Source organism: Pseudonaja textilis, chromosome 3 (assembly GCF_049901715.1).
Source record: "Pseudonaja textilis isolate UNSWEBS1 chromosome 3, rPseTex1.2, whole genome shotgun sequence".
Lineage (NCBI taxonomy): Eukaryota > Metazoa > Chordata > Lepidosauria > Squamata > Elapidae > Pseudonaja > Pseudonaja textilis.
In genome coordinates this window covers 10,852,953-10,877,821 of record NC_141992.1, presented here as the reverse complement: position 1 = coordinate 10,877,821, position 24,869 = coordinate 10,852,953, and the positions used below count along the sequence as shown (strand labels likewise).

General features: G+C 40.2%; 1 protein-coding gene across 5 annotated transcripts in view; it reads left to right on the top strand.

The window, feature by feature from the left end:
* Positions 1 to 24,869, top strand: part of OSBPL2 (oxysterol binding protein like 2) — a 60,189-nt gene that overhangs the window by 10,107 nt on the left and 25,213 nt on the right. For 2 of the 5 annotated variants that reach the window (XM_026697408.2, XM_087928924.1), the window contains exons 2-7: positions 4,929 to 5,064; positions 17,949 to 18,084; positions 19,734 to 19,809; positions 20,458 to 20,592; positions 21,089 to 21,186; positions 22,278 to 22,460. In XM_026697408.2, coding sequence (XP_026553193.1) covers positions 5,028 to 5,064; positions 17,949 to 18,084; positions 19,734 to 19,809; positions 20,458 to 20,592; positions 21,089 to 21,186; positions 22,278 to 22,460 — 665 coding nt within the window. In that variant the 5' untranslated portion in view covers positions 4,929 to 5,027. Of the gene's footprint in view, positions 1 to 4,171; positions 4,237 to 4,928; positions 5,065 to 9,647; positions 9,727 to 17,948; positions 18,085 to 19,733; positions 19,810 to 20,457; positions 20,593 to 21,088; positions 21,187 to 22,277; positions 22,461 to 24,869 lie in introns of those variants that run through there. The other 3 variants (XM_026697407.2, XM_087928922.1, XM_087928923.1) reach the window with 2 other exon arrangements.

Sequence of the window (24,869 nt, the reverse complement as noted above, 5' to 3'; positions counted from 1 at the left end):
ACTTCCGGTATTTCTGGAAATACAGGAAGTGACAAAACGGGCCTGTTTTTCCACCTCCAATGGCTGCAGAGGCTTCCCTCGAGCCTCTGGGAGGCCGAAAGAGGCCCGAATATCAGCCGGGGGGCACATGCATGCGCAGTGAGGTAAGTTTGCCAGGGGTTCACTTGCCCGCACAAATGGCTCTGCGTGCCACCTGTGACATACGTGCCATAGGTTCGCCATCACGGCCGTATACCATCCTTTCCCAACAACCTGTCAAATGGTTGTCCCGTGTATTTTTTGAAAACCTCCAGTGATGGAACACCCACAACTCTGGGAGACGAGTTATTCCACTGATTCATTGTTCTCCCTGCAGAAAATTCTCCCTGTCATAAAAATTGTCCTGGAACTCTCTCTTAACAAGCTTCCACGCATTACTTCTTGTTCTGCCCTCTGGTGCTTTAGAGTATAAGTCGATCCCTTCTTCTCTATGACAGGCTAAATATTCCTCCTGCCCGTCCCAACAGATGTTCTTCTGGCCTCTCCTTCTGGCACATGCTCTGAATCTTTGTCGATCCCTTTTTTGGCTGTACTTGTGTACCTTAGCCCAGTTATCTTTTGGGTGAGGCCTCTGATTGCTTCACGATCTATTGTTGGGAAAAGATTTAGTCTCCATGGAACCTTTTATCTTCCTGAAAAAGATATGGGTGTGCTTGTGGGTAGGAGAACCATGATCCTATTTCGAAACATTTTACAGGGCACACAGGGTTAGGTAAGGTAGAGGTGAGCAGATTGTAAAGAATGAATCCATGGGGAAATTAAAAGAAGACGGACAGTGATAATCACACTAAAAGTTGCAGTTGATACTACCCCGAAGTGCTGTTTTGGGAGGCAACTGGACTTTCTTGTTTTTTTCTCTTAAAAACTTCTCGTCCAAGAAGTTTCTTCAGCTCTGACAGGATGGTGGGGAATGGAAGGATTTATATTGCAGCAGACAGCTGGTCACTTGCAAGGTTTGCCACCTGAGTAGTGCTCCTGGTTCCTGTAGTCTACAGTTTTTTTTCATCTGGAAATCCATTCGTACTCCCACACCATTCAAAGGGTGTTCATCCCAAATTGTATCGCTAAAAGTCTGTAGAGATTCTCAGTCATCCAGGTCATGGTTGTCCCAAAGGGGCTTTTTCAGGAGGCAACTGGACTTTCTTAGTTTTTTTCTTTTGAAGACGTTTCGCTTCTCATCCAAGAAGCTTCTCCAGCCCCGACAAGATAGTGGGGGAATGGAAAGATTTATATTGTTGATACTACAAATGAATGGGTGGATCAGCTTTCGACTTGGCCCTTACTGCACCCGATTTCTGAAAATGATGTTGTTCTGTAATTCTTCTGGTGGCTAGCATTAATAGATACTGAATGTCAGCTCTACAGTAAGCCTATCACACAACAATAAAGAATTATTTCAATATATTTATTTTGTATACAAATTAAGTAGTTCTCAACTTAAAACAGCTCTAAAAAAATGACTTAGGACGGTTTTTCACACTTATGGCCGTTGTGGCATTTCCCTGATCATGTGATCAAAATTCAGACACTATTTAGAACAGTTGCAATCATATGTCCCGAGGTCATATGATCAGCTTTTGCCACCTTCGGACAAGCAAAGTCAATGGGGAAGCCAGACTCACTTAACAGCCATGTTAACTAACTTAACAACTGCAGTGATTTATTTAACAACTCTGGCAAGAAAGGTCGCAAAATGGGGCAACGCTTACTTAGCAACTGTCTCACTCAGCAGCAGAACTGTTGGGCTCAATTGTGGTCGTACATTGAGGACTCCCTCTAATAAAATCAAAACATTTTCATAATGCCTCTTAATAAATAAATAGTCATCGTTAAAAGCACAGGGCCGGTTTATCTGCAGCGCACTTTTTATTAAGGACATCTTCCCTTCCTACCAGGTCAGATGGGATGGGCCTGCTTCTAGTCTTTTCCTCTAAATATATTGCCATCTGGTGGGACCTAGGAAGCAGTGCCTTTTCCGTAGTAGCCCCTGCCCTATGGAACACTCTGCCCCCTAAAGTTTGGTGGGCATCTACCCCCCTAGTCTTCCATAAAATCTTGAAGACCCGGCTTTCCCCACAAGTGCTTGGGATGAGATCGATGACTGTATGTCAGAAGCTTGACTTGATACCAGTGTTTTGTTTTTAATGAATTTGGTTTTAATAGGGTTTCAATGTTTTAATGTTTCAATGTTTGATTAGGAGCCACCCAGAGTTTGTTATAAGACGGCAGATATAGAAATGCTTTAAATAAATAATAGAAACATTCCTACTAATGAACCAATTGTACAAAAGAATTTTGGATTGTTATTAAAAACTTGCATGTATGAGAATGCAAAAAGCCCATTATAGAGGCTTTTATTGATTGTTTCATACAATTTAGAAGCCGCCCATTCCCAAATGACTCTGGGCTACTTAGGCTTTTTAAAAGCAAGAAACATAAAGGAACAGATCATCACTCAGAAGAAGAACCATACAGAAAGCAATAAAACCGACTATTCCAGGGCCTGGGATAAATGCATTTATATATTTATGTATTTATTTGTATCACATCTTTTTATTATTATTTTTTTACAAGCATCCCACCTGCTTTCTAATTTCCTCACAACGACAACCCTGTGATGTGAGTTAGGCTGAGAGTAATTTGTCCAAGGTTGCCCAATTGGCTTTCATGACTAAGAAGGGACTTGAACTCATGGTCTGCTGCTTTCTAGCCTGGTGCCTTTCAAAGTTTTTCTGAAAATCAAGGTGGGAGCCGTATAGATCACTGGGAAGATATCATACCTTTGAGCAAATCCAGAAAAGACATACCTTTGAGCAAATCCAGAAAAGATATCCTCAACTTACAACTAGTTACTTAGGGACTGTGATGACTCCCTTGGGCACTTCCCCAGATACCTCTCCAGATGTCAGCTTGGAAGATGAACCGGTTCAGGGCACATCAAGAGGGGAGTTGGTCAATGGCTCTGAGCAGCCATGCAGGAGAGATTTGGCTGAAGCAGAGCTGTATCAGGACAGTCCTGAGGCTTCGGGTGGGGAAAGCATGCAGCTGCAGCTGATTAGTGATGAGGAAGAGGAACTGCCTTCTGTACTGATCCAAGAACATGTAGGAAAAAGGCAGGAGCAGTGAAGGTCAGCCAGATTACTCGCGAGGAGGCAGCCTTGTCCTTGGGGAGCTGTACCAAAAATTGACTATTTAGCATAGTAGACAGATGGAAGTGATGCTGGGAGCAATGTGTTTGTTTTCTTGTTGTGTGTTCTTGCCTTGAACTTTAGATGGTGTCTCTTCAGCTGTTTTACCTATGGATTTGCCTTTGTCTTGGGAACTTGCTTTTGCCTGGTTACTATACTTGCCTTTGCCTTGAGGACTAGTGTTGGCTTCATTTGAGTAGCCTGTGGAACTCATTGGGGTCGAATTGGTGCTGGCACAGGGAATTGCTGGGGGAATACCAATTCAGGCTCAGAAGCCTTAATAAAGTCTCCTTACACCTGAGGTGTGTGTGTGAGAGAGAGAGTGGGAAAGCACATGGACTCCCAAAAGGTACTGAAGACCCAATTCTGAAATTGTGATGGCCCCCTGCAGTCCTGAGACCTGCACTTATGGCTATTTGCAACATCCCACAGTCATGTGACTGACCTGTGACATTTTTGCAGAAAGCCAACATTTACTTCCTCTTTCTGATTTTGATTTTTATGCTCCTATTTATACAAGCAAGGATTGCATTAGCTCTTTTGACTGCTGTTGCACACTGCTGGCTCATATTTAAGTGATATTTTAGCCAGCCTATTCCATGATCAGCCTTATAGGGAATGACGTGCACCTTGCATTGCACCAGAAAGCCAACTGGCGAGCATTGGAGTTTGCACAGCACTGTGGTCACATGGATGTAGCAAAGCATTCCTTTTACTGCACGTGTTGTGGTTCATATACTCCATTATTCTGTAAATAGAATTATTAGAAATATCTCACTTGTTTGCCGATCTAACAAAAAATAAGATTTGACAGCTAAGCTAACATTATGATCACAAGTTCCACTTTTTTTTACAACCCGATTGTGCTCAAGGTTAACTTTTAAAAATATCCTAGCTGTTTTTTATGTTCCAATACATCGTTTTCCTATGTTTTAACATTACAGGTAGTCCTTGGCTTATGGCCACAAATGAGCCCAAAATGTATGTAGCTAAGTGAGCAATTCGTTAGGTAAGTTTTGCCCCATTTTGCGGCTTTTCCTGCCATATTTGTGAAGTGAATCACTGCACTTGTTAAGTTAGTAACACTGTTGTTGAATGAATCTGGCTCTCCCATTGACTTGGCTTGTCAGAAGGTCACGAAAGGGGATCACATGTCCCTGGGATACTGCAACCATCATAAATATGAACCAGTTGTCAAGCATCCAAATGTAAATCACATGACCATGGGGATGCTACAATGGTCATAAGTGTGAAAAAAGGTCATAAGTCACCTGTTTCAATGCCATTGTAACTTCGAATGATCACTAAATGAACTGTTGTAAGTTGAGGACTACCTGTATTAAATTCCCAGAGCAGTAGTCTAAAAACTCATCTCACTCTCCATGACTGAGGTGGAAGAACAGAATTTGCTAAGTTTTAATTCCTCAATTTTGTGCTGAAGTTTTCTTTTTAAATTCCTTAGTTTGAGAAGGCTGATTTAGTCAAAACCTGGCAAAGAGATGTCGCAAATCGAAGTAGTCTATGCGTTGAAATTGCTTAATTTATTTTATGAAGTTGCCCAATGTAATTACATTGTAGAAATTTCATATGAACTAATTACATTGGGTAACTGCATGAAACAAATTAGGGCTGAGTCTTTGAGATAACCCAGATATAAATAAAGAACATTACTTATTTTTATTTTTCCTCCTCTCTCCACAGGACATCTGGAGCTATTTTGCTTTCATTGAAAACGTGTTCACATCAATAACAACTATGCATTAATGAGATACTGAAGGGAGAGAAAAACCAACTAAAAGAATGAATAGTGAAGAGGAATTTTATGATGCTGTCACAGGTAAGTTAACACAGCAAAAAAGTCAAAATTTATAAGAAACCAGGATCCTGTGTTTCTGTCTTGTGGGGTACACACATAATAATGTTGGGAAGGCAGCTGGCTTAGGGCCTATAACATCTGCTGGATTCCCCCCTTGTCTATTCCTTATGCCTTCAAACTTTTTCTTTCAACAAAACAAAACCTCTCTGATCGCATAAGGCAGAGGTCTCCAAACTTGGCAACTTTAAGACTTGTGGACTTCAACTCCCAGAATTGAAGTCCACAAGTCTTAAAGTTGCCAAGTTTGGGGACTCCTGGCATAAGGCCTTGATAGGAGCCTAGTGGAGGAGCAGATCTCATCACCATACCTCCTGCTTCTGAGTCAACCACTGCTTTAGCAGCAGCCTTCGTGAAAAAAGAGCCCTTGGAGGTCCTAGTAGCCTGCTGTCCTCTCTCTATGGCTCTTCCTACTAGCGAAAGAACCCAGAATGAACGAGGTGCTCAGGGAAAGGGGTACCAGTTTATCAAGCGCAAAAAAATCCCCCCAAACCAGGGTCACATGTGAAGGACCAATTTAACTGATTTCTTGCTAAACAGAATCTTCTCAACTGGTAGTACCTGCTTGGAATCAGATAGGAATCTACAGAATTGAAGCGGGACTTGTAGCTATGTAGGAATTCTAGGCTGATTCCTCTTTTAACTCCATCTCCCAGATTCTGCCACTCCTTTTCTTATAGTGCTTTGATTATTCCCATGTTTGTCTGAAACGGTTTAGGGTCTCCTGGTTGAGGCGATCTCCAGGTCTCCCAACTGTTATTCTGCTTGTTTTTCAAATTGTTAGGCAATTATTTTTGCTTGGGAAATTTCCTTCCTTCCTTCCTTCCTTCCTTCCTTCCTTCCTTCCTTCCTTCCTTCCTTCCTTCCTTCCTTCCTTCCTTCCTTCCTTCCTTCCGATGAAAAAGGAAATAAAAGCAAATTCTCGGAACCTCATGGCATTCATTCTTAAATACCTCAACTTAGTACCCTAAACTCTGATACATATGATTAATGTTAACTTTGTAACCTTGCCCCTCCCAGGCTGTTTCACACAGTACTAGTTTTCTATACAGATAAAAATATTATTTTGTAAATGAGGTTCAATTATAATACAGTTAATTCTCTCTCCTTCCCTCTCTCTCTTGAAATCTATTGCTTTCTCACATGCTCTAATAACAGACTAAGTGCTCCTGTGCTGACGAAAATAAACCAGAAAAAGATGCACTGAAAACAAAAGAAAAAAAAAAAACTAGCACTCTTGAACACTTGGTCATGCATTCTTAGAAATACCCACAGCCCAGAATATTTGATGGCCATCCAGAGCCTTGCCATATTCTTTTAGAAAAGCAACACGCAGACATGAGGAATTAATTGGCTCCTTTGGCGTCTTAAAGCTTACATCTTACAAGAAGGCATAACCAGATGGCCCTTTTCTTGTTACCACATTGAAAACTAGAGTGTAATGGTAGTTAAATAGCCATGATGGTGATTAGGGGAAAAGGCAAAAGGCATATTTCAGTTTTAGATAAGCGGTCTCAGAGCTTTGTGAGGGATAGAGGAGAAAACAAAAACTAGAAAAACAGGTGACTGCCATTTCAAAACCAATAGGGAATATTAGACCGGTTTGGGAGAGTCAATACACTGGTTACTCTAGATATTTTTTCCTTTGTTTCTCAAAACATATTTCACCCTCATTCAGGCCACGCTAGTACAAACATAGGAGAAAACAGCATGAAGTTCCAACGCATTGAAAAAAACCTATTCCAGAAAAATCTGCAATTAAACTCGTTGAGTTAGCATCTTTATAAATAGAGACGGCCTTGTTTTAATTACAGAAGAGCATGAAGAGAATGAAGTGCCGTCTGAAGTGGTTTAAAACCCAGGAATAGATTTTGCCACCCTGATAAACTGATAAAGAGCTGTCTTTTTATGTCGCAGCACCTTGGTTTGATTTCTTCTGGCTATTGTTGATTGTATCTCCCTTTCTGTAGAGATTGCATTGACTGAAAATAAAAACAAATTTTGCACTACCGAAATAGCCGGCGTAATAGTCATAATGTTGACTTATGTTATTATCTAAAAAACGAATGTGTTAGTGGTATTCTTGACTTTTTGTGGAAACCGTACAATGTGTCAGGATACCCAAATCTTGACGGTCTCTGTTGACATCGTAACATCCTCCATGCCAAGGACTCTTTGTGGAAACTCCTCGTGATGCTGCTGCTGCTTTGTCAAGGCTGCTTTCGAAATGACATATTTAACTCGGAGGCATTAATGAAAGAATCCTTCCTTGCTGCATTGCATGTCTTAATAATCGGCTGGGCGGTGTAAATAGGGCAGGGAGAGTTGCCTGCTTGCTTAGAGAACAATTCCTGCGCTTGAGTTTCTAGGTGGAGATTTTTTTTTCTTCTTCTTCGTCCTCCCGGATTGTTGATCTCAAACTGTGAGCTTTGCTTTGCTAAGAGGTTGAACCTTTCACTCAGGAATTCTTGACAGACAATTGACATTCAGGTTGAAAAACTTTTCCCTTGCGAGAGCAAGAGAGCAGCTTTATTTTCTATTTGCGGTGTTGGTGGTGGTTTTTTCCCCCCTCATATGCCATATAAACAGATATCACAGAGAGAGAGAGGGAGAGAGAGAGAAAATAGGTAGTCCCCGACTTATGACCACAACCGAGCCCAAAACTTCTGTTGCTAAGTGAAGCATTTGTTAAGTGAATTTTTGCCCCATTTTACGACTTTTTTTAATCATCGTTGTTAGGTGAATCACTGCAGTTGTTAAGTGAGTAACAGGATTGTTAAGTGAATCCGGCTGCCCTATTGACTTTGTTTGTCAGAAGGTTGCAAAAGGAGATTACAGGACCCCAGGACACTGCAACTGTCAGAAATATCAATTAGGTGACAAGCGTCTGGTTTTCGATCATGTGACTCTGGGGTTGCTGCAACGTTTGTATGAAAAATGGTCATAAGTCACTTTTTTCAGTGCCGTTGTAACTTTGAATGGTCAGTAAATGAACTGTTGTAAGCTGTGGAAGCGTTTCCTACAGCCGGAAACGACTAACATATATGTGTGAGGGGAACCTTTACCTTGAAGCCGTGGACTGTGTGTGTATGTGTATATACATAACAGACACACAGACAGACAGACACACACGCGCACACACACACACACACACACACACACACATAATTGGTGTAGAAGTGGTTCTTTGAAGTGATTCTTGCTCTACTCTATTTGATCATTTCATCAACATTTCTTTTGCTGTTTATGGACCTCAGTTTATAATAACTATAAGAGTACTACTGTGAGAATCTAATATAAACTGATAATTTCTTCTCTTTCTAAATAGACTTCTGAGCACTTAAAAGTTGAAAATTTGAATTTGCTAGTGGTTTAACAGTATAATAGTTTCCAACTTCTCTAATAAATGTTGTATGCAAAATACTCCCATGTGTCATTTTTCTTATTGCTGAATTCCATATTTCATTCTGGGTTGTTGCTTAGTAATAACATGGCATTTATATAAAAGTTCTTATAGAAAACATAGCTATACTCCAGGATTCAGAACCACTAGATCTGGAAGTGGCCAACAGCTAAGATAGTTTTGAAGGGTCAGCTTGAATAATTCATGAATGCTGTTAGTTTAGATAACTGCATCTCCAGTACCATAAAAACATGATTCTTTAAATATCAAGTGTGGAGTGAATAAATGGGAGAAAGTCATATAACCTATATTTGTGACCTTTCTGAATGTTTCTGTCCAACCAAAGAGTTCTAGTCTAGGTTGGCTCTTATCTTCTCAAGTGCTTGTGAAAAACATGTTCATGTATATAACATGTGGAAAAAAATGATTAGGTCAAAGAACTGGCCATGTTTTTCTTGGGTTGCAGTTGATAGGGCTTGGTGAATTACATTCTACTAAGCACGTTAATTTGTAAGAAATATACTGATTTGTTTATTTATTTGGGTTTGAACTACTGTAGAAATTACTAAAAGTATATGTAATTGCAAATTATTAGTATTAGTATATTATTAGTATTAGTATATTGTGTGTGGGTAAGTTATATATATTTTTGCCTTAAGTGTGTTCAACTGTAAGGGTCAACTTTCCAGAAGGATTTTGACAAACTGAAAAAAACTTTGGATTCTGTTGTTTAAACTAAAGGCCATATCTGCAAATACAATAGGCTATGATTTTTAATGTTACAGATACTGCACTTATAAGTCTTTTCTCATGTGCCTTGTACTTTCCTCAATGTCAGAAGAGCATGGACTATTTGTTTAACATAATCTTTAACCGTTTGTTGTTATAGCACATATATTTTATAATTTATGATATACATAGCCTTTAGAGAAACAGATCTTTTTCCCCCCTAGTTCTGTGTAGCTCCTTTGTTAGTTACCGTACTCTAAAATATTTGTGATTGAAAATAAAAATCCATCACCTTCCCCCTTGGCTTTTATGTGGCATTTAAATATAAGTTACCTCATTTCAAAGGGTAGTCTCATTCCTTTTATAATGTACTACGATGACTCAGGCTGGCTCACCTTCCTGAATCGCTTGGAGGTGGAGCTTAGTCAAATGAGGTCTGCTGTTACTTTTCAGGATGTGGAAGAAGAAGAAGACTTCTAAAAACAAGCTTGCTCGTAAGTCACCATTTCTCACCTTGTTTTTAATACCAAAGACACTATTCTTACAATCTACCGAAGCAGATTCAGCTCAATTCTGAGTGAATTATGCTGTGGAGTGTTTGCTGTTTAAGGAGTTAAAAGGAATGATATTGTTGTTATGGATGATAAACATCTCAAGAAATCAGATGAGTTCTTGCGTGTTGGCACTCCAACCTTCGGTGGCCATGAAAGCCAAACCTAACCTTGATTGTCGATTTTTTTTGTTTACGGTTAGATTTTCTCTCTCTTCTGCAAACTTTGCTTTAGGTCTCCTCTTGTTGTTTGAAGTTTGAGATGTGTGAACCGAGAACAGCAATACTGTATTATTTTGATTCAGCTCTTTGAGATGTCATCAGTTGTCTTTACTTTTAAAATGATAAGAAACTAGATAGAGCATCCAATCATGGGTTCTCCAGCGTAATGTTTGTTTTATATGTCGAAGGGACATATGTGAGTGAAAAGAAGTTGGTTGGTTTTTGGGGGGAACAGTGTCAGTGCTTTTTGTTAATTTGTGAACTTTAATTTGGTTTCTTCCTTGTTAAGCGCTATAATTAGTTTTAGGAATACAGATATCCAGATCATCTATAATTACGTTTATGTGCAAATTAACCTTTGAAAATTTATCTCTATGGCTATTAATTGAAAAAAAAAAATTAGTATTGTTGGTTGTATGGAAGTTTGAGGTAACTTAAGTTTATGCTGTTTAAAAGTTTAAAAGCTTAACAAAGTTTAAAAAATTTAAAAAAACTTGCCAAAGTATTTACAAGGTCCACACTTGGTCTAACTATTTGACTGTTTGAGGGCCTTGCAACCCTCCTTCTGAATTTATGTTTACTGAAAATTGATGCCTATAGTTTCCTACGGTTTTGAGGAGAGAAATATAGAAGTGATATATTTCAAGCTGTACTATAGACACAATTCTAACAGCATCCTCCCATATATCTGGAAAATCCCAGCCCTGTCTAGTTTAGGGGTGCCCTACTCCTTGTATCCCTTGGCCTGAGGACATTGAGAAATCGCCCACCCTGAAGTCTGCATTATATAAATAATGCTAAGTAGATAGGTAACGAAGTGACATCACTTATTTAGTTTTCAAGCTTCAACAAGACTTGCACAGGACTGATGTGACTACTCTTTCCATTCTCTTATTGAAACAGTTGCTGAAAATAGGGCCATACACCTTTAGACAGTCCATGATATGGGACTTTCTCAAGGTTATTAGAAAGTCTTCCAGTCCTTCAGATCCTTTCCTGGTATGAGACTCCATGCCTACAATATAAAATGTGCTGTAGGGTCTTTGGTGGTCTTTGAGTAGAGTGGTTTTAATGCATTTCATTGGTAATGAAACATAATGCACCAAGCTCAGAGACCACCAAGGACCCCATAGTTTATGAGAATGTCTGAGCTATAGACATTCTCATCTATCAGTGTGCTGGAGAGATGTTTTTGCTACATATCAGTACATCACCAGTTTGTGTTTCCATACCCCCAAAGACATACATTATATTTATAATTATTTTAAAAAAATTGAATAATGTTTTGTTTGATTTGGATACCCATATGGTACATGGTACAATAGCAACATTTTCAAATGCCTTCCATGTATTTCCCACATATGTTAGAAGCAGCTCTTTTAACACCGATACAGGCTCCCATAAATGCCATTATTATTACAATACCAAAATTAAGTATTGGGATCCCTTGGGATCTGATTATCATTAAATAATTACAGTTGCAGGAATGTTATGATGTGGCATAAATTAATGTGTGACATCATCCTTTGCACTGCCAAGGGGAATAATAGTAAAACAGGATTTCGCCACCTAGAACTCTTTTTTTCAGAGCTGAAACCCTAATCCTTTACTTCTCACCATCTGATTAATTGATAGATCAGTTGATCGTTGATCAATAGATGTCAGGCATGAGGAAAACACACTGGACTTATCCTAACGTAATTGGATTGCACCAGGAAAATTTGTTCATATTGTTTTTTAACAGACAATAACTCTGTTCCTTGCTTGTCCTCACTAACGTCGTTAGTGAGTCTGTAAGAGACATTAGACCAAAAGCTTCTAGTTCACATATTTCTAACAGTTTGTTCTGGCTGTGCTGGCGCAGTGGTTAGAATGCAGTATTGCAAGCTAATTCTGCCTACAGTCTGGAATTTGATCCTGACCGGCTCAAGGTTGACTCTCATTCCATCCTTCTGAGGTCAGTAAAATGAGGAGTTAGGTTGTTGGGGGTAATATGCTATCACTGTAAATGCTTAGAGTGGGCTGTAATACAGAGTGCCTATTGGTATTACATTATAGTCTGCTTTGTTTTTCTTAACATTCGAAGTATCTAAGCTTGTAAAATGTGTGATGCACATGTAATGGTCACTACTTAAAATAGTCAGAATTTGTACGTGCCTGCATCTGATTCACATTGCATAGTACAATTCAATAAATCTGGAGGACTTTCAAGTTGTGAAAAACTGACATTATTCATTATTGAAAAATAAGCAGTTTGAAGCGGAAACAAATGTTCTTGTTTGAGCATATTATACATCTCATGAACGCCAGTTGTGATATTTCTATGGTATGACAGGAACTGATCATGTCCTTATTAAATCCAGATATTGTACAGTATGTGGTAATATTTCTCCTGTATTGCATCAGAAATTCTTTAAACCAAAACACCCACTGGTTTTATGCATAGATTGTGTCAGGAAGTCTATATTGGTGATAAACTTGGTCATGGATCAGAACTAAGTGGGACATAGGGACATAGTTGGAGTATTAGAATATACCATGAAAAGGTTTGAAACAAGTTGAAGGCTTCCCTAAAAAAGAATTTTATTTATTTCTTTAACATCTTTGCCTGTTGCATTAAGTCTTAGAAGATTACTAGTTATGTCTTCGAATGTACTTTTGTCCATAAGTGTCTATGGAGATTCTCAGTCATCCAGGTCATGGTTGTCCCAAAGGTGCTTTTTCAAGAATTAACTGGACTTTCTTTGTTTTTCTTTGAAGACACTTCACTTCTCATCCAAAAGGATTCCTCTGCTTTGACTGAACGGGGAAGGATTTATATTCCTCACCATCATAGCACTCCCTGTGGGAATCATTGAGGCCAATTGGAGGTTTATCTGTGCCCTCAGGGTCCACTGAATAGTGCAAATGAGTGTGGGGCCTTCTTGGAACTGTGTTGAGATAGGTGGTAGTGTATCCCTCATCTTCTGTTGAGAGAAGATTGTTCCATTTCTTTGACCCCTCTTTCAAACCAGTGGTCCTCTCTATTCAGAATGTGGACTTTGCCATCTTCAAAAGAGTGTCTTTTGCTTTTCAAATGGAGATGGACTGCTGAATGGGTTTGTTCTCCTATGCTGTGCCATGCGCTTGTGAAGGGGTTGTTTTGTTTCTCCAATGTGCAGATCTCCACATATGCCACTACATTGTACTGCATTTTTGACCATAAGAGTGCGCTGATAAAGAGTCAATGGAAAAATACACAGTACCAACTGATTCTATATACTGTACTTACCCATATGCCCTAGAATACTCTGAACCTCTTCAGATAGAGAAGAATGTGAAAGTCTTGGATAATATAAAAGTCATTTAATGTGTCTTTGCTGAGTTTTAAAGCATGATTCAAAACAGCTCTTCCTTACCATGTACTCTGCAGATCAGTCTTTCTCAACGGCAGTCCCATGTGGGGTCACTAGAGATTACACAAGAGATTGTGATGTGGAAAAGAACTCATAACACATCATTTTTTTGAACTTCATAATGGTAGTGCTTACAGTGGTGGGACTTCTTACGAACAGCAACTCAGCTGCCAGACTGCTGTGTTGCTGTTGTGGTAAATATTGCAAAACAAGATCAGAAGTATTGTGAAATGTTCTTATTTTTAAAAAACATTTTTGGCAGGGGGGTCTCTGAGTCCTTGCACATGATTTTGTGGGTTCCTTGAGGGTCATGTGATGGATTGTGCCTCTGAAAGTGGAGGTGGTGTGATAGTGAAGAGTCAGTTTCCCAGGAAAGAAGTAGCACACTCCATGGAACAGAGGCCTCCAAACTTGGCCTTAAGACTTGTGGACTTCAACTCCCAGAATTCTGGGAGTTGAAATCCACAAGTCTTAAAGTTGCCAAGTTTGGGGACCCCTGCCATGGAGGATTGTGAGACAAGAGAAAACAGAGGCCAGAGCTGGATTGGAGACATAGGAGGAGAGTTAGGATAGTATTTTTCCCCTAGGACATATTTGTTAGGGTTAGAGTAATCTATCTATATACTCCATAGGTTTATAGAATACAAGTAGTCCTCAACATAAACCACAATTGAGCCTAACATTTTTGTTGTTAAGTGAGATATTTCTAAAGTGAGTTTTGCCCCATTGTAAGACATTTCTTTCCCACAGTTGTTTAAGTGAATCACCATAGTTGTTAAGTTAGTAACCTAGTTGTTAAGTGAATCTGGCTTCCCCAGTGACTTTGCTTGTCCGAAGGTCGCAAAAGGTGATCGCATGACCCCGAGACACCGCAACCATCATAAATATGGACCAGTTGTCAGGCATCTTAATTTTTGATCAATCTGTAGAGTAATAGAATAACCTATAGTCTACATAGGTTTAATTTGGTAAGATTCTGTCGATGTGGTGTAAGCAGATAAAGCACTGAACTTTGGCTGGATTGTTGTACGTCATCCTTGGCCTGGGCCTGATAGGTGGAAAGGCTACTCTAGATCCAGGGTGTCAAACTCAAGGCCCGGGGCCAGATCCAGCCTGCAGGGTGATTAGATCTGGGCCGCAGGGCCACCCTGGAAACGGCGAAAGACTGGCCTGCGGTGTCTCTGCACCAAAAACAGAACTTGGGTGGGCTGCACACAGCCCTCTTGAGCTCTGTTTTCATTGGCAGAGGGTTACTTACAGTAGGCCATTGCAGCCGAAAACGGAGCTCAGGAGCCTGTTTTCTCTGTTAGAGGGTGCTCGGGCTACCCCAGGCACCCCTGACACGAGTGATGTCAAGCTGACCACACCCACTCTGGGCACTCCCACTCTGGCCCTCCGAGGTAAAATACAATCCTGATGCGGCCTTCAATGAAATCGAGTTTGACACCCCTGCTCTAGATGTATTATGATTACAACTAGACATACTGTATTTTCCGGACTATAGAGCGCACCTACTAAATTTTAAGAGAAAAAAATATTTTTACATATATTAGCCGCACCAGACTATAAGCTGCAGATATATACTTGTGAAATGAGATAATTACACAGAAAGAGAAGAATGCTCTTCGCATGCGGTCAGATCTCCAACGTTTCACCGTTGATTCATTCACTCCAAGCTTACGTGCAACAGCTCTATTTCTTGCCTGGATAGACAGATCGGTTGCTTTCAACCTAGAAGCTGTATCATATAGTTTTCTTCATTTACTTTCCATGATGAGGGTGTGAAAAATATTTTGTGTTCGTGCGTGTTGTGCTGCTTGCATCGAGTGCACCAAAAACTACCGGTAGCGTTGTCTTCTTTGCATTGATCTCTTGCGTCTGTCACATTTTTGTACCCCCTGATGGCAGTTAGCGAAGAAAAATCTATAGATAAGCCGCATTGTTGTACAAGCCGCAGGGTTCAAAGCGTGGGGGAAAAGTAGCGGCTTATAGTCCAGAAAATACAGTAGTTTCTGCACTGACTAAAATCTCACTACATCCTGTCCAGAGTTAAAAAGACTGTTTTAAGTTGGTGACTGTCTCTTCTTCCATGCCCTTGTTATATAGCCATACCTCATTCCTGTAATGAAAATGAATATTAAATGGACAACTTCTAATCTCCTCTTTCCTTTTTAAAACTCTGTAAGCATCAACCTATAATTCATAAGCTGTTAACCTGAGATAAATGGCCTCTGACTTTGCTTACTTTTCTCCTTCATTCTCAACTGATATTACCCATATGGCAGACACAATTGAACCACCAGCCAGTTCCCTTACATATTAGTTTGCCTTTCAGGCTTTGGAAAATGAAATTGACGTTTTCTACTAGACAGCTTGTAATCTAAAGTAAGAGGAATGTGGGTATGTTACCCAAAACCGTAGTAAGGACTGTGCCGACTTATTTACAGTAGTATATTTATTGTTTGTGTGCTGCCTTCAAGTCATTGTTGACTCTCGGTGACTGCCTGAAAAAGTCCCTACATTTTTTACCCCAGGACAATTGTGATGCTCTGGATAGTTGTGACAAGAGAAGCCAGTTTTGCAGGTAATCACGCATCAAGTGATGTACAGCTTTGTAGTCAAAACAATACTTTGAATTGCATCGACATGTCTGTTGGGATTCCATGCTGGACTCAAACCACAGGGAGAATGTGCTGTCAGTGCAAAGTGCCAGCACATGGGCTGCTACATGCTGTATCAGCTGCAGCTTTCAGGTAGTCTTCAGAGCAGTCCCACACAGAGCACATCGCAGTAGTCTAGGTGTGTGATAATGAGCCTGTGGGCAAAAGATCTCTTAGCCACCACCCCGCCCTGCTCAACTAGCAGCCACTTCAAAACCAGAAGTCTTAAGTCAGAGATCTGATAGTTCACAGAAGCGACACTGAGGCTCACACAAATTTCGTAGCTCAGAATTCTCTTTGAAAAATAATGACAGTTGCCATTACTATGATTCAAGCATCCTGTGTTGTGATGCATTGTGTTTCTTGGGGCAAAAAAAAGTGATCTCCCTGGACCATAGCTGTTTAGCCTAGAAAACAATTTATATAAAGGAAGTAATTTGGTGTCATACTTAACATGCTTGACCTAGGAATCAGCAGACTGAGTTCTAGATATTCCTTAGGAATGAAAGCCAAGGGGATGACTTTGGACCAATCACCAGGAGACTATGAGTTCCAGTCCAACCTTAGTCATGAAAGCTGGTATCTTTGGACCAATCACCAGCAGAATATGAGTTTGAGTCCTGTCTTACACATGAAAGCTGATTGGGTGACTTTGGGCCAGTCCCTCTTTCAGCCCAGTCCCCCTCAGAGAGTGGTTATTCTGGGGAGACAGTTTGCCACCTTGGGTTATATATAAAACAAAAGAGGGATAAAAAATCTAATGTTAAAGAAAAAAAACCATACTTATACAACCACACTGTGGCTGTGCCACTTTTTACCTGAATACTTCTCCTTTTCCATAATTTTGTTCAGGTACTCCTCATGTTATGACTATTTGTTAAGCAACTGTTTGAAGTTATGAATGGTACTTAATTACTTGGTCCCTAAAGTTAATCGTTATTGCAGCATCCCCCGCAATCATGTGAATAAGATTTGGGCATTTGGCAGCTCCCCTTAACTTAACAACTGCAGGAGAGCTTCAATCCCCATCTCTGCCCTTTTGCTGCAGTGCACAGTGGCACTCCTCCATGGCAGCTCTGGGGCTGAAGTAGAGGCCTTCAGCAATCTCAGCTGGCCACCACTGTCCCCAGGCCTCTGCTTTAGCTATGGCATCACCACTGCCCAGAGTTGCTTCAAGCTTTGTACCGTGGCCACTCAGTACCAGTGCAAGACCCCAGTCAACCCACACCTCCCTGGACTCCACTCGCTCTGCTGTCCTGTGCTCTGCTCAACCTACGGTCCTTGCCACCTTGCCCTGCCAGCCTGCCACCCTCTGCTTGCTGGCCCTCTGGCCTGCCATCCCTCCAACTGACAGTCGCTATCTCTTGCTGGCCATACCACATCTTCCCGAGGCTGCTTGCACTATTCAAATAGCATGCGCTGTTCTCCAAATTGCTTTCCCATGGCATGGCCTTCTCGCGAGAAGGCCTGAAAAGCCTGCCAAAGCATTGCGAAGAACGGCATGCTATTTGGGGAATGGTGCACACTTGCTTTGAGAACAGGCTGGGGAATTCAAAAGAGTTCAAGTCCATGCATCTTAAAAGTTGACCAGTTTGGAAAAATCTGGTATAAACTGTCGTACTGATTCTAGGAGCCTAACTTATCTAGATTAGATGGTCTACGTAAGAAGTCACCTAAAGGAGTAAGCGTAATCAACACAAAAGAATGGAATGTATGGTTCTTCATATTGGAGTAGCACGGAAAATTCAGTTTATGGCATTAATGCTTGCAGTTCATATGCATACAAGGACTGTATTTCATGCTTGCTGCTTTCCATTACTGTATTATTTACAGGACAACCCCCAGGGTCCCGTAAACATGTTTCAGTATGGTTCACTTTCTTTACACAGGCTTTGATTCCGATAATTCTTCAGGAGAATTTTCAGAAGCAGTTCACAAAGTTGATGTGGATGACCACCAGAGTAACAGGACTGGAAAGCATAATGGCGACGGGCCAGTGCAAGAGAACGGAATCAAGAAACACAGGTGCTTTCTCTGAAACTGACCAAGTAGGGCCTCACATTTAGTAAAACAATTGCTTTGGTTGGGGATTTTTACTAAGGAGAGAGTGAGCAGTGTGTAGACTTCATACCTGTATATGGAGAACTATTTTTATTTTGCTTTTTAATTCTCTTAATACTTAACAATTACTAGAATGATACATAAACTACAATAAACTATAATGAGTGAAACAGAGGGCAACTCAAGATAGTTTTTCAACACCAATGGTTGATTCATCATCAAAATGGGAAGTGAGAATGCTACACTTTGAGAATCACGTCCCACAAACAAACTAAAAAATGCAGTGGTACCTCAGTACCTGTTGGTAATTCGTTCCGGAGGACATGACGAGTTCTAAAACTGACCAGAACCTAGAAAATCACAAGACTTACTGCATAAACTTCTATTTCTGCTGGAAGAAATAGCGGGTCATGAGGCAGCCGACACCAGTAAGTTCTTCCTCACATGTTGACTACTGGGAGAAAGACGAGTGCCAGGTGAAGATTCCTGCTTCAAAACATGTTGAATACTGAATTCGACAAGTTTTGAAGTAGTCGAGCGCTGAGATAGACTGTAAGTTCTTCATCTTTAGTTGGATTAAATGAATAAAAGTGTTGATTTTAATTGCTTAATTGTGTGAGGGTTGTTTTTTTTTTCATTCCAGAATCACCTAAAACAGTGTCTGTCAACTTTGGCATCTGTAAGATGATTGACTGCAACTCCTGGAATTCTCCAGCCAGCCATGTTGGCCGGGGGATTCTGGGAGTTTGAGTCCAGCCATCTTAAAGTTGCCAACCAAGGTTGAAAAACATTAATCTAAAAGAATGTTTAATTTTAAAGCTGAAGTTTTATTTGGACTTTGTTGGAAGAGTCACGTTAGATTTGCTCCCATTTAGTTTTCATTTCAAAAGTATACTGATAGAAATCTAGTTCAGTTCATTAGGTGATTTTACCTTATTGTTAAAGGTTTGCTTTATTTTTTTAAAAAAAAACCTTACCCTTTTTTTGGAGATGAATCACATCATATCAATAGTTTGTACTAAATAATATTTACATTTTCAAATTTTAGAAATTGCTATCATCATGTTTAAAAGTGCACATAGGTTTGCACATGCCATATTCTTCGAGGCAGGATAATGCCCATATATTTCCATAATATTGCAAAGATAAAGCCGAAAGTGTCGGAAGAATCTTGGAAAAATTACTGAAAATATCCCAACAGGTGGTTTTATATTTGTACCTGTCACTTTAAAACTGTTCACCTGTACCCCATGTCAGCAACCCATGGCTCTGGAGCCGCATGTGGCTCTTTCATCCCACTGCTGCGGCTCCTTGTTGCCAGTTGGCTCCACAATTGATAGGGCTTTCGGTTAGGACAGGTAGAGGAAAAAGGACACCGTGCTAGGAGGAGATTCGGGGGGGAACGGGAACAAATATCCAGTCGGCCCCAGAATTGAACAGGGGGGTTCCGATTAGGACCTTTGTGTCTCTTTAAGTGTTTACGGTTGCTGATCCCTGACCTGTACAATTGAAGAAATCCAGAAAATAGCTTTGTGTAGTGACCATTGCAGAATAATATTTAGTGGAAAGTTAGGGAATCCTACTATTAATATATTGATTTATTCTTTCTGCAGAACATCTTTACCTGCCCCAATGTTTACTAGGAGTGATTTCAGTGTCTGGAGTATCTTAAAAAAATGTATTGGATTGGTAAGTTGCTATGATATACTAGTATGGTTTGCTTGGCATGTTTGATAAATGTAGTGTGGAAATAACTCATATGGATGGCAATAAACCAGATGGACGCAGTAATGTAGATACAGGTAAATACATACGGAAGATGAATCAAACTCCTGGCAGTGGGCAGAATTAGCCTGCAATGCTGCATTCTAACCATTGTGCCACAGGGATGGATGTAAGCACTGTGAAGCAGTATATCGTCTAAGTGCTATTGCTAAGATGGCTGGACTTTAGTAGAGTGGCATGATTGGCTGGGGAATTCTGGGAGTTGAAGTCCATCTGAAATTTGCTGAGGCTGTGAAACAATATATTTGAAATATAATGTGTGTAAAGCGGATAGGTGCACATGTTGAGCAGATTGGATAGATTAAGAAGTAAAAATAACCAAACCGCAGCATAGCTATCTGTTCAAAGACTTCTTATGTTGAAAAAAAAATGGCAGCATAATGTGTTGTGGCAACCGAAATAACATCCTTTCGCATTGTGTTTTGTTTGTCTGATGTTTAAGTAGTAGGAAGCTGTAAGGCAGATGTCTGAGGCTGATGTCTATTAATTGACTTGTTTAAAATTTGCTTGTGGAATCACAGTTTTGTATTTTTCCCCCTTCTTACTACTTAGGAGCTGTCAAAAATTACCATGCCCATTGCCTTCAATGAACCCCTGAGCTTCCTTCAACGAATAACAGAATATATGGAGCACACATACCTCATTAATAAAGCAAACTGTCATTCTAACCCTCTAGAAAGAATGCAGGTAAGATTTTTTCATATTTGTATGGCTTTCTTGCATTAAGCTTTCCCCTCGTTTATACTGCATAGTATCATATAATAATCTTGTAAAAGTAGGGATTTGTGTGAGGGGGAGAGAGGGAGGGAGAGAGACTCTATACTAGTAATCATGCTCTGAAAAAGATCAAATATAAGTTGGAATAATGGAGGACATTCAGGGAGGAGCTATTCTAGAGGAAGTAGCAATAGGAATCTGCCTAAATCAGCTTTCTTATGAATGGAGATGCTCATCCCACAGTAATCATTTTGTGATTGTGTCTATCACGTAGCACTAAGTGTGCCCACGGGGTTATTAATATTTTTAGGGTGCTGGTCACTCCCAATGCTTGGGGGAAACTGGATAGGAGCATTTGAATATTAGCAATAATGTTTAATTATGTTGTTACATTACTAATTAAGAATGCGATTTGTGTTACTTTCTGTTCTGTGGGAAAAATTCTTACCCATAATGCATCTTGCAGGCCGTTGCTGCTTTTGCGGTGTCTGCTGTCGCCTCTCAGTGGGAGAGAACAGGCAAACCATTTAACCCTCTCCTTGGAGAAACATATGAATTAATCAGGTGAGGCTACAGTCTTAATTTCACTTTTGCAATGTGCCACATATGTCCTCTGCTCCTGACCCAAAATAATGCTTCCGGTTTGGATTTTGTGAATGTAAATATTTAAGATAATAGCCAGATGCCTGCCTGTGTCAAAATGGCATAGGCTAATCCTACAATGATGCTCTCCAGATTTTTTGAGATCGTCCCTCGTAGAATTCCTAGCTGGAATGGCCATATCATGGCAAGTAAATATTGTGTAAATTTCAGTCTGCCGCTTTTTTGGCAGACCAGGTTAGGAATACAGTGGAACCTTGGGCTTGCGAACGCTTCTGTTCGCGACCAAATCGGGTGACGACCAAAAAACCCACCCAATTTTTTAATTGGGTCACGATTCAGAAATCGGGCGGTGAACAAAATTGGTGCAGAAAGATTCCCTTTCTGCACCAATTTCTCCTTTGGTGCCATTTTTTTTGTTCTGTTTTTTGTTTTGTCCGTGCATGCGCAGATGGTTGTGCTTCCGGTCACGACCAAATCGGGTTGCGGCCGAAATCCTGAAACGTATTATGGTCACAACACGAGGTTCCACTGTAAAAGGTTTTAAATCTGAACAAGCAATAGCACTTAGCATTTAGATTTGTATACTGCTTTACATTGCTTTACTGCCCCCTCTAACCAGTTTACAGAGTCAGCATATTGCTCCCAACAATTTGGGTCCTCATTTTACCCATCTTGGAAGGATCAAGTCAACCTTGAGCCTGGTGAGATTCGATCTGCCAAATTGCAGGCAGTCTGAAGTACTGCACTCTAACCACTGTGCAGCCATATTTCTACTATTACAATATTTGAAGCTGAAGGTTGAACTATGAGGTTCTTTATGATCTCTGGTCTTAGTTGTTTTTCTTGCAGACATTTCATTACCAAACTAGGTAACATCATCAGCGCAGCAAAGCCAGTAATTATCGTTGATATTGGCAACATAGGATTGAAACAAATAAGAAGATGAGGAAGCTGTTACAATTGATAGACAAATGTTCGACCACAACAATGATTTTGAAACTTTTCTTTTCAGTAACTGAATTATAATGATGATCAATTTTTCTTATTTCTAGGGACGATTTAGGTTTTAGGTTAATTTCTGAACAGGTCAGTCATCATCCACCTATCAGCGCATTTTACTCTGAAGGCTTAAACCAGGACTTCATTTTTCATGGCTCAATTTATCCTAAATTGAAATTTTGGGGGAAGAGCGTAGAAGCAGAACCCCGGGGAACCATAACATTGGAACTGATAAAGTAAGTATCTCTCTTCTTTCTTGTCTGGATATTTCCTTTTAATAGCTATCTCTACTGAGAAATTTTCATTTGTTGATCTTTTTCTGGATTTTGTTTGCATATGATGTCTTAAGTTTCTATTACTCAATGTTTCTATAACTCAGATACCCCAAATATGGAATTAAGCACATTTAATATAAATTATAGTGCAAAAATATCAATATTGATAGCAGAGAATATTTGTTGCTGAGGTTTAAACTGTGGGTTCTTTAGTGGTCTCTAATCCTGGTGGTTCTCAAACAGACTTTTCATTACCAAACTAGATAAAATCATCAGTGCACTGCATCCCATTGATGAATGATGCTTTATATAGCTGCTATTAGTTTATATGTACTAAGTAGTTTATTTTTAGCTAATAAATGCCTGTCTATTTAAAATGAAATCTATTGCTGTAAGAGTTGATGAGAGCCAAATTATCATTAATACACCTGCTCTGTGTCTTTCCATAATATATTTTGGAAGGTCTATTGCTTTACTGTATAGTTGCATCACTATATCATCAATACAAGCAGTCCTCAATTTAGGTCATTTAAGAACCATTCAAAGTTACAACAAAATTACTGAAGGGGCTACTTACAACCTGGATTTGAAGTTCTAATGGTCATACCTCCCCCATCATGACTTACAACTGTAATGTGTAAGTCCCATTACAGCCATAAGCCAGAGTATTGGTACCTATTTTACTTGCTGGCTTTATTCTGCTCAACAGGTGTAACTTTGAGGGGGGGGATGGGGGACATAGAATGCTTTAAGTTGTGTCATGGAGCAGAGTGAGAAACAATAAGGGGCCATAATTCCCCACCTCTGTCATAGAGCCTAAATTCAGGTTATACTTGCTTACTGATAAATTTGATGACTAACAGATTACTTTGCATGATTGGGGAAAACAGGAATCAAAGTGACTACTGAATGGCTAGCAGCGAAGCTGTTGCAATGCGTGCATTTTTCTTTGGTGCCAAAGAAAGTCAGGATTATCCCTTCAAACTCAAGGCAATGAGATTCATAGCCAATGGAGATTCATCTCTTCCTGCAACACAGAGTTATACTAGAATTTATAGAGATTAGATGTGATCTGCACAAATCTGCATGATTTCAAAAGGGAACCAAAAATATAGTCCTGGAGGACTGGCAGTTTAATGGGCTAGGGCACAAGTACCAAATTGGATCACATAACGTATCGTGATGTATCACAATGGTTTTTGCCTTTGCGGAGCTGGAGTGGACGTGGCCTGCGCATGATGCATCCGGCCCGGGGGGCGCCAGTTTGATAGGCCTGGGCTAGGGGGACCTTGATTGCTGTTTGCTGTCTTTGAAATAACTTGTTAGGGAGCAACAGGTGAGAGAGATTATTATATGATTGATTGATTGTTTGCTACCCTACTTGTTTTTTGTGTGTTTGCATGCTTCTGAATTGATTGGCTACTCACAAATGAAGGCAAATGAATGGTTGGCTACTGCCTATCATAGGATTATGGTCCCTTGGCTTAAACCAAACAGGGATCTTCATATATTCTTAGTTCTAAGGCTCAAATTGCCTATAATAACTCACCACCAGCATAGCAGGGAATTTTAATGGTAAGATGAAGGACTGTAGTATATTACCCTGGTGAGGGAAGGTTTTCTGATCTAGACTGCATTTATTCCAGCGGGAGAAAGGTAAAGGTTATAATATTATAACCATTAGCAAGCATATAAAAGTCTGTATAGATTCTCAGTCATCCAGGTCATGGTTGTCCCAAAGGTGCTTTTTCAGAAGGCAACTGGGCTTTTTCTTCTTCTTTTTTTTCTTTTGAAGATATCTTCAAAAGAAAAAACAAAACAAAACAAGAAAGTCCAGTTGCCTCTTGAAAGAGCACCTTTGGGACAACCGTGACCTGGATGACTGAGAATCTATACAGACTTTTAGCTATACAATTTATAGGGATGAACCCCCTTTGAATGGTATGGGAGTAGGAATGGATTTCCAGGGGGGTGGAATTACTACAGGAACCAAGGTGAGCCTGACGACGCAGATAAACCTCCAAGTGCTTCAACGACCTGCTGAAACAGGGCTGTCAAACCCAGCCCATGGGCGCTGGCCACACGCTGGCCACGCCTGGTTTAGCAAAGGAGAAAAAAAGTCCCGATATGTCACGTGACGCCACTGTGATGACGTGAGTCTGATACCCCTGCTCTAACAGGATGCAGATTACCAGCTGTCTGCAAGGAATAGAAATCCTTCCATTCCCCACCATCCTGTCAGAGCTGAAGAAGCTTCTTGGATGAGAAGTGAAACATCTTCAAAAGAAAAAAACAAGACAGTCCAGTTGCCTCTTGAAAAAGGACCTTTGGGACATTAGCAAGCATGCAGAGAGATTCTAAGCCATCCAC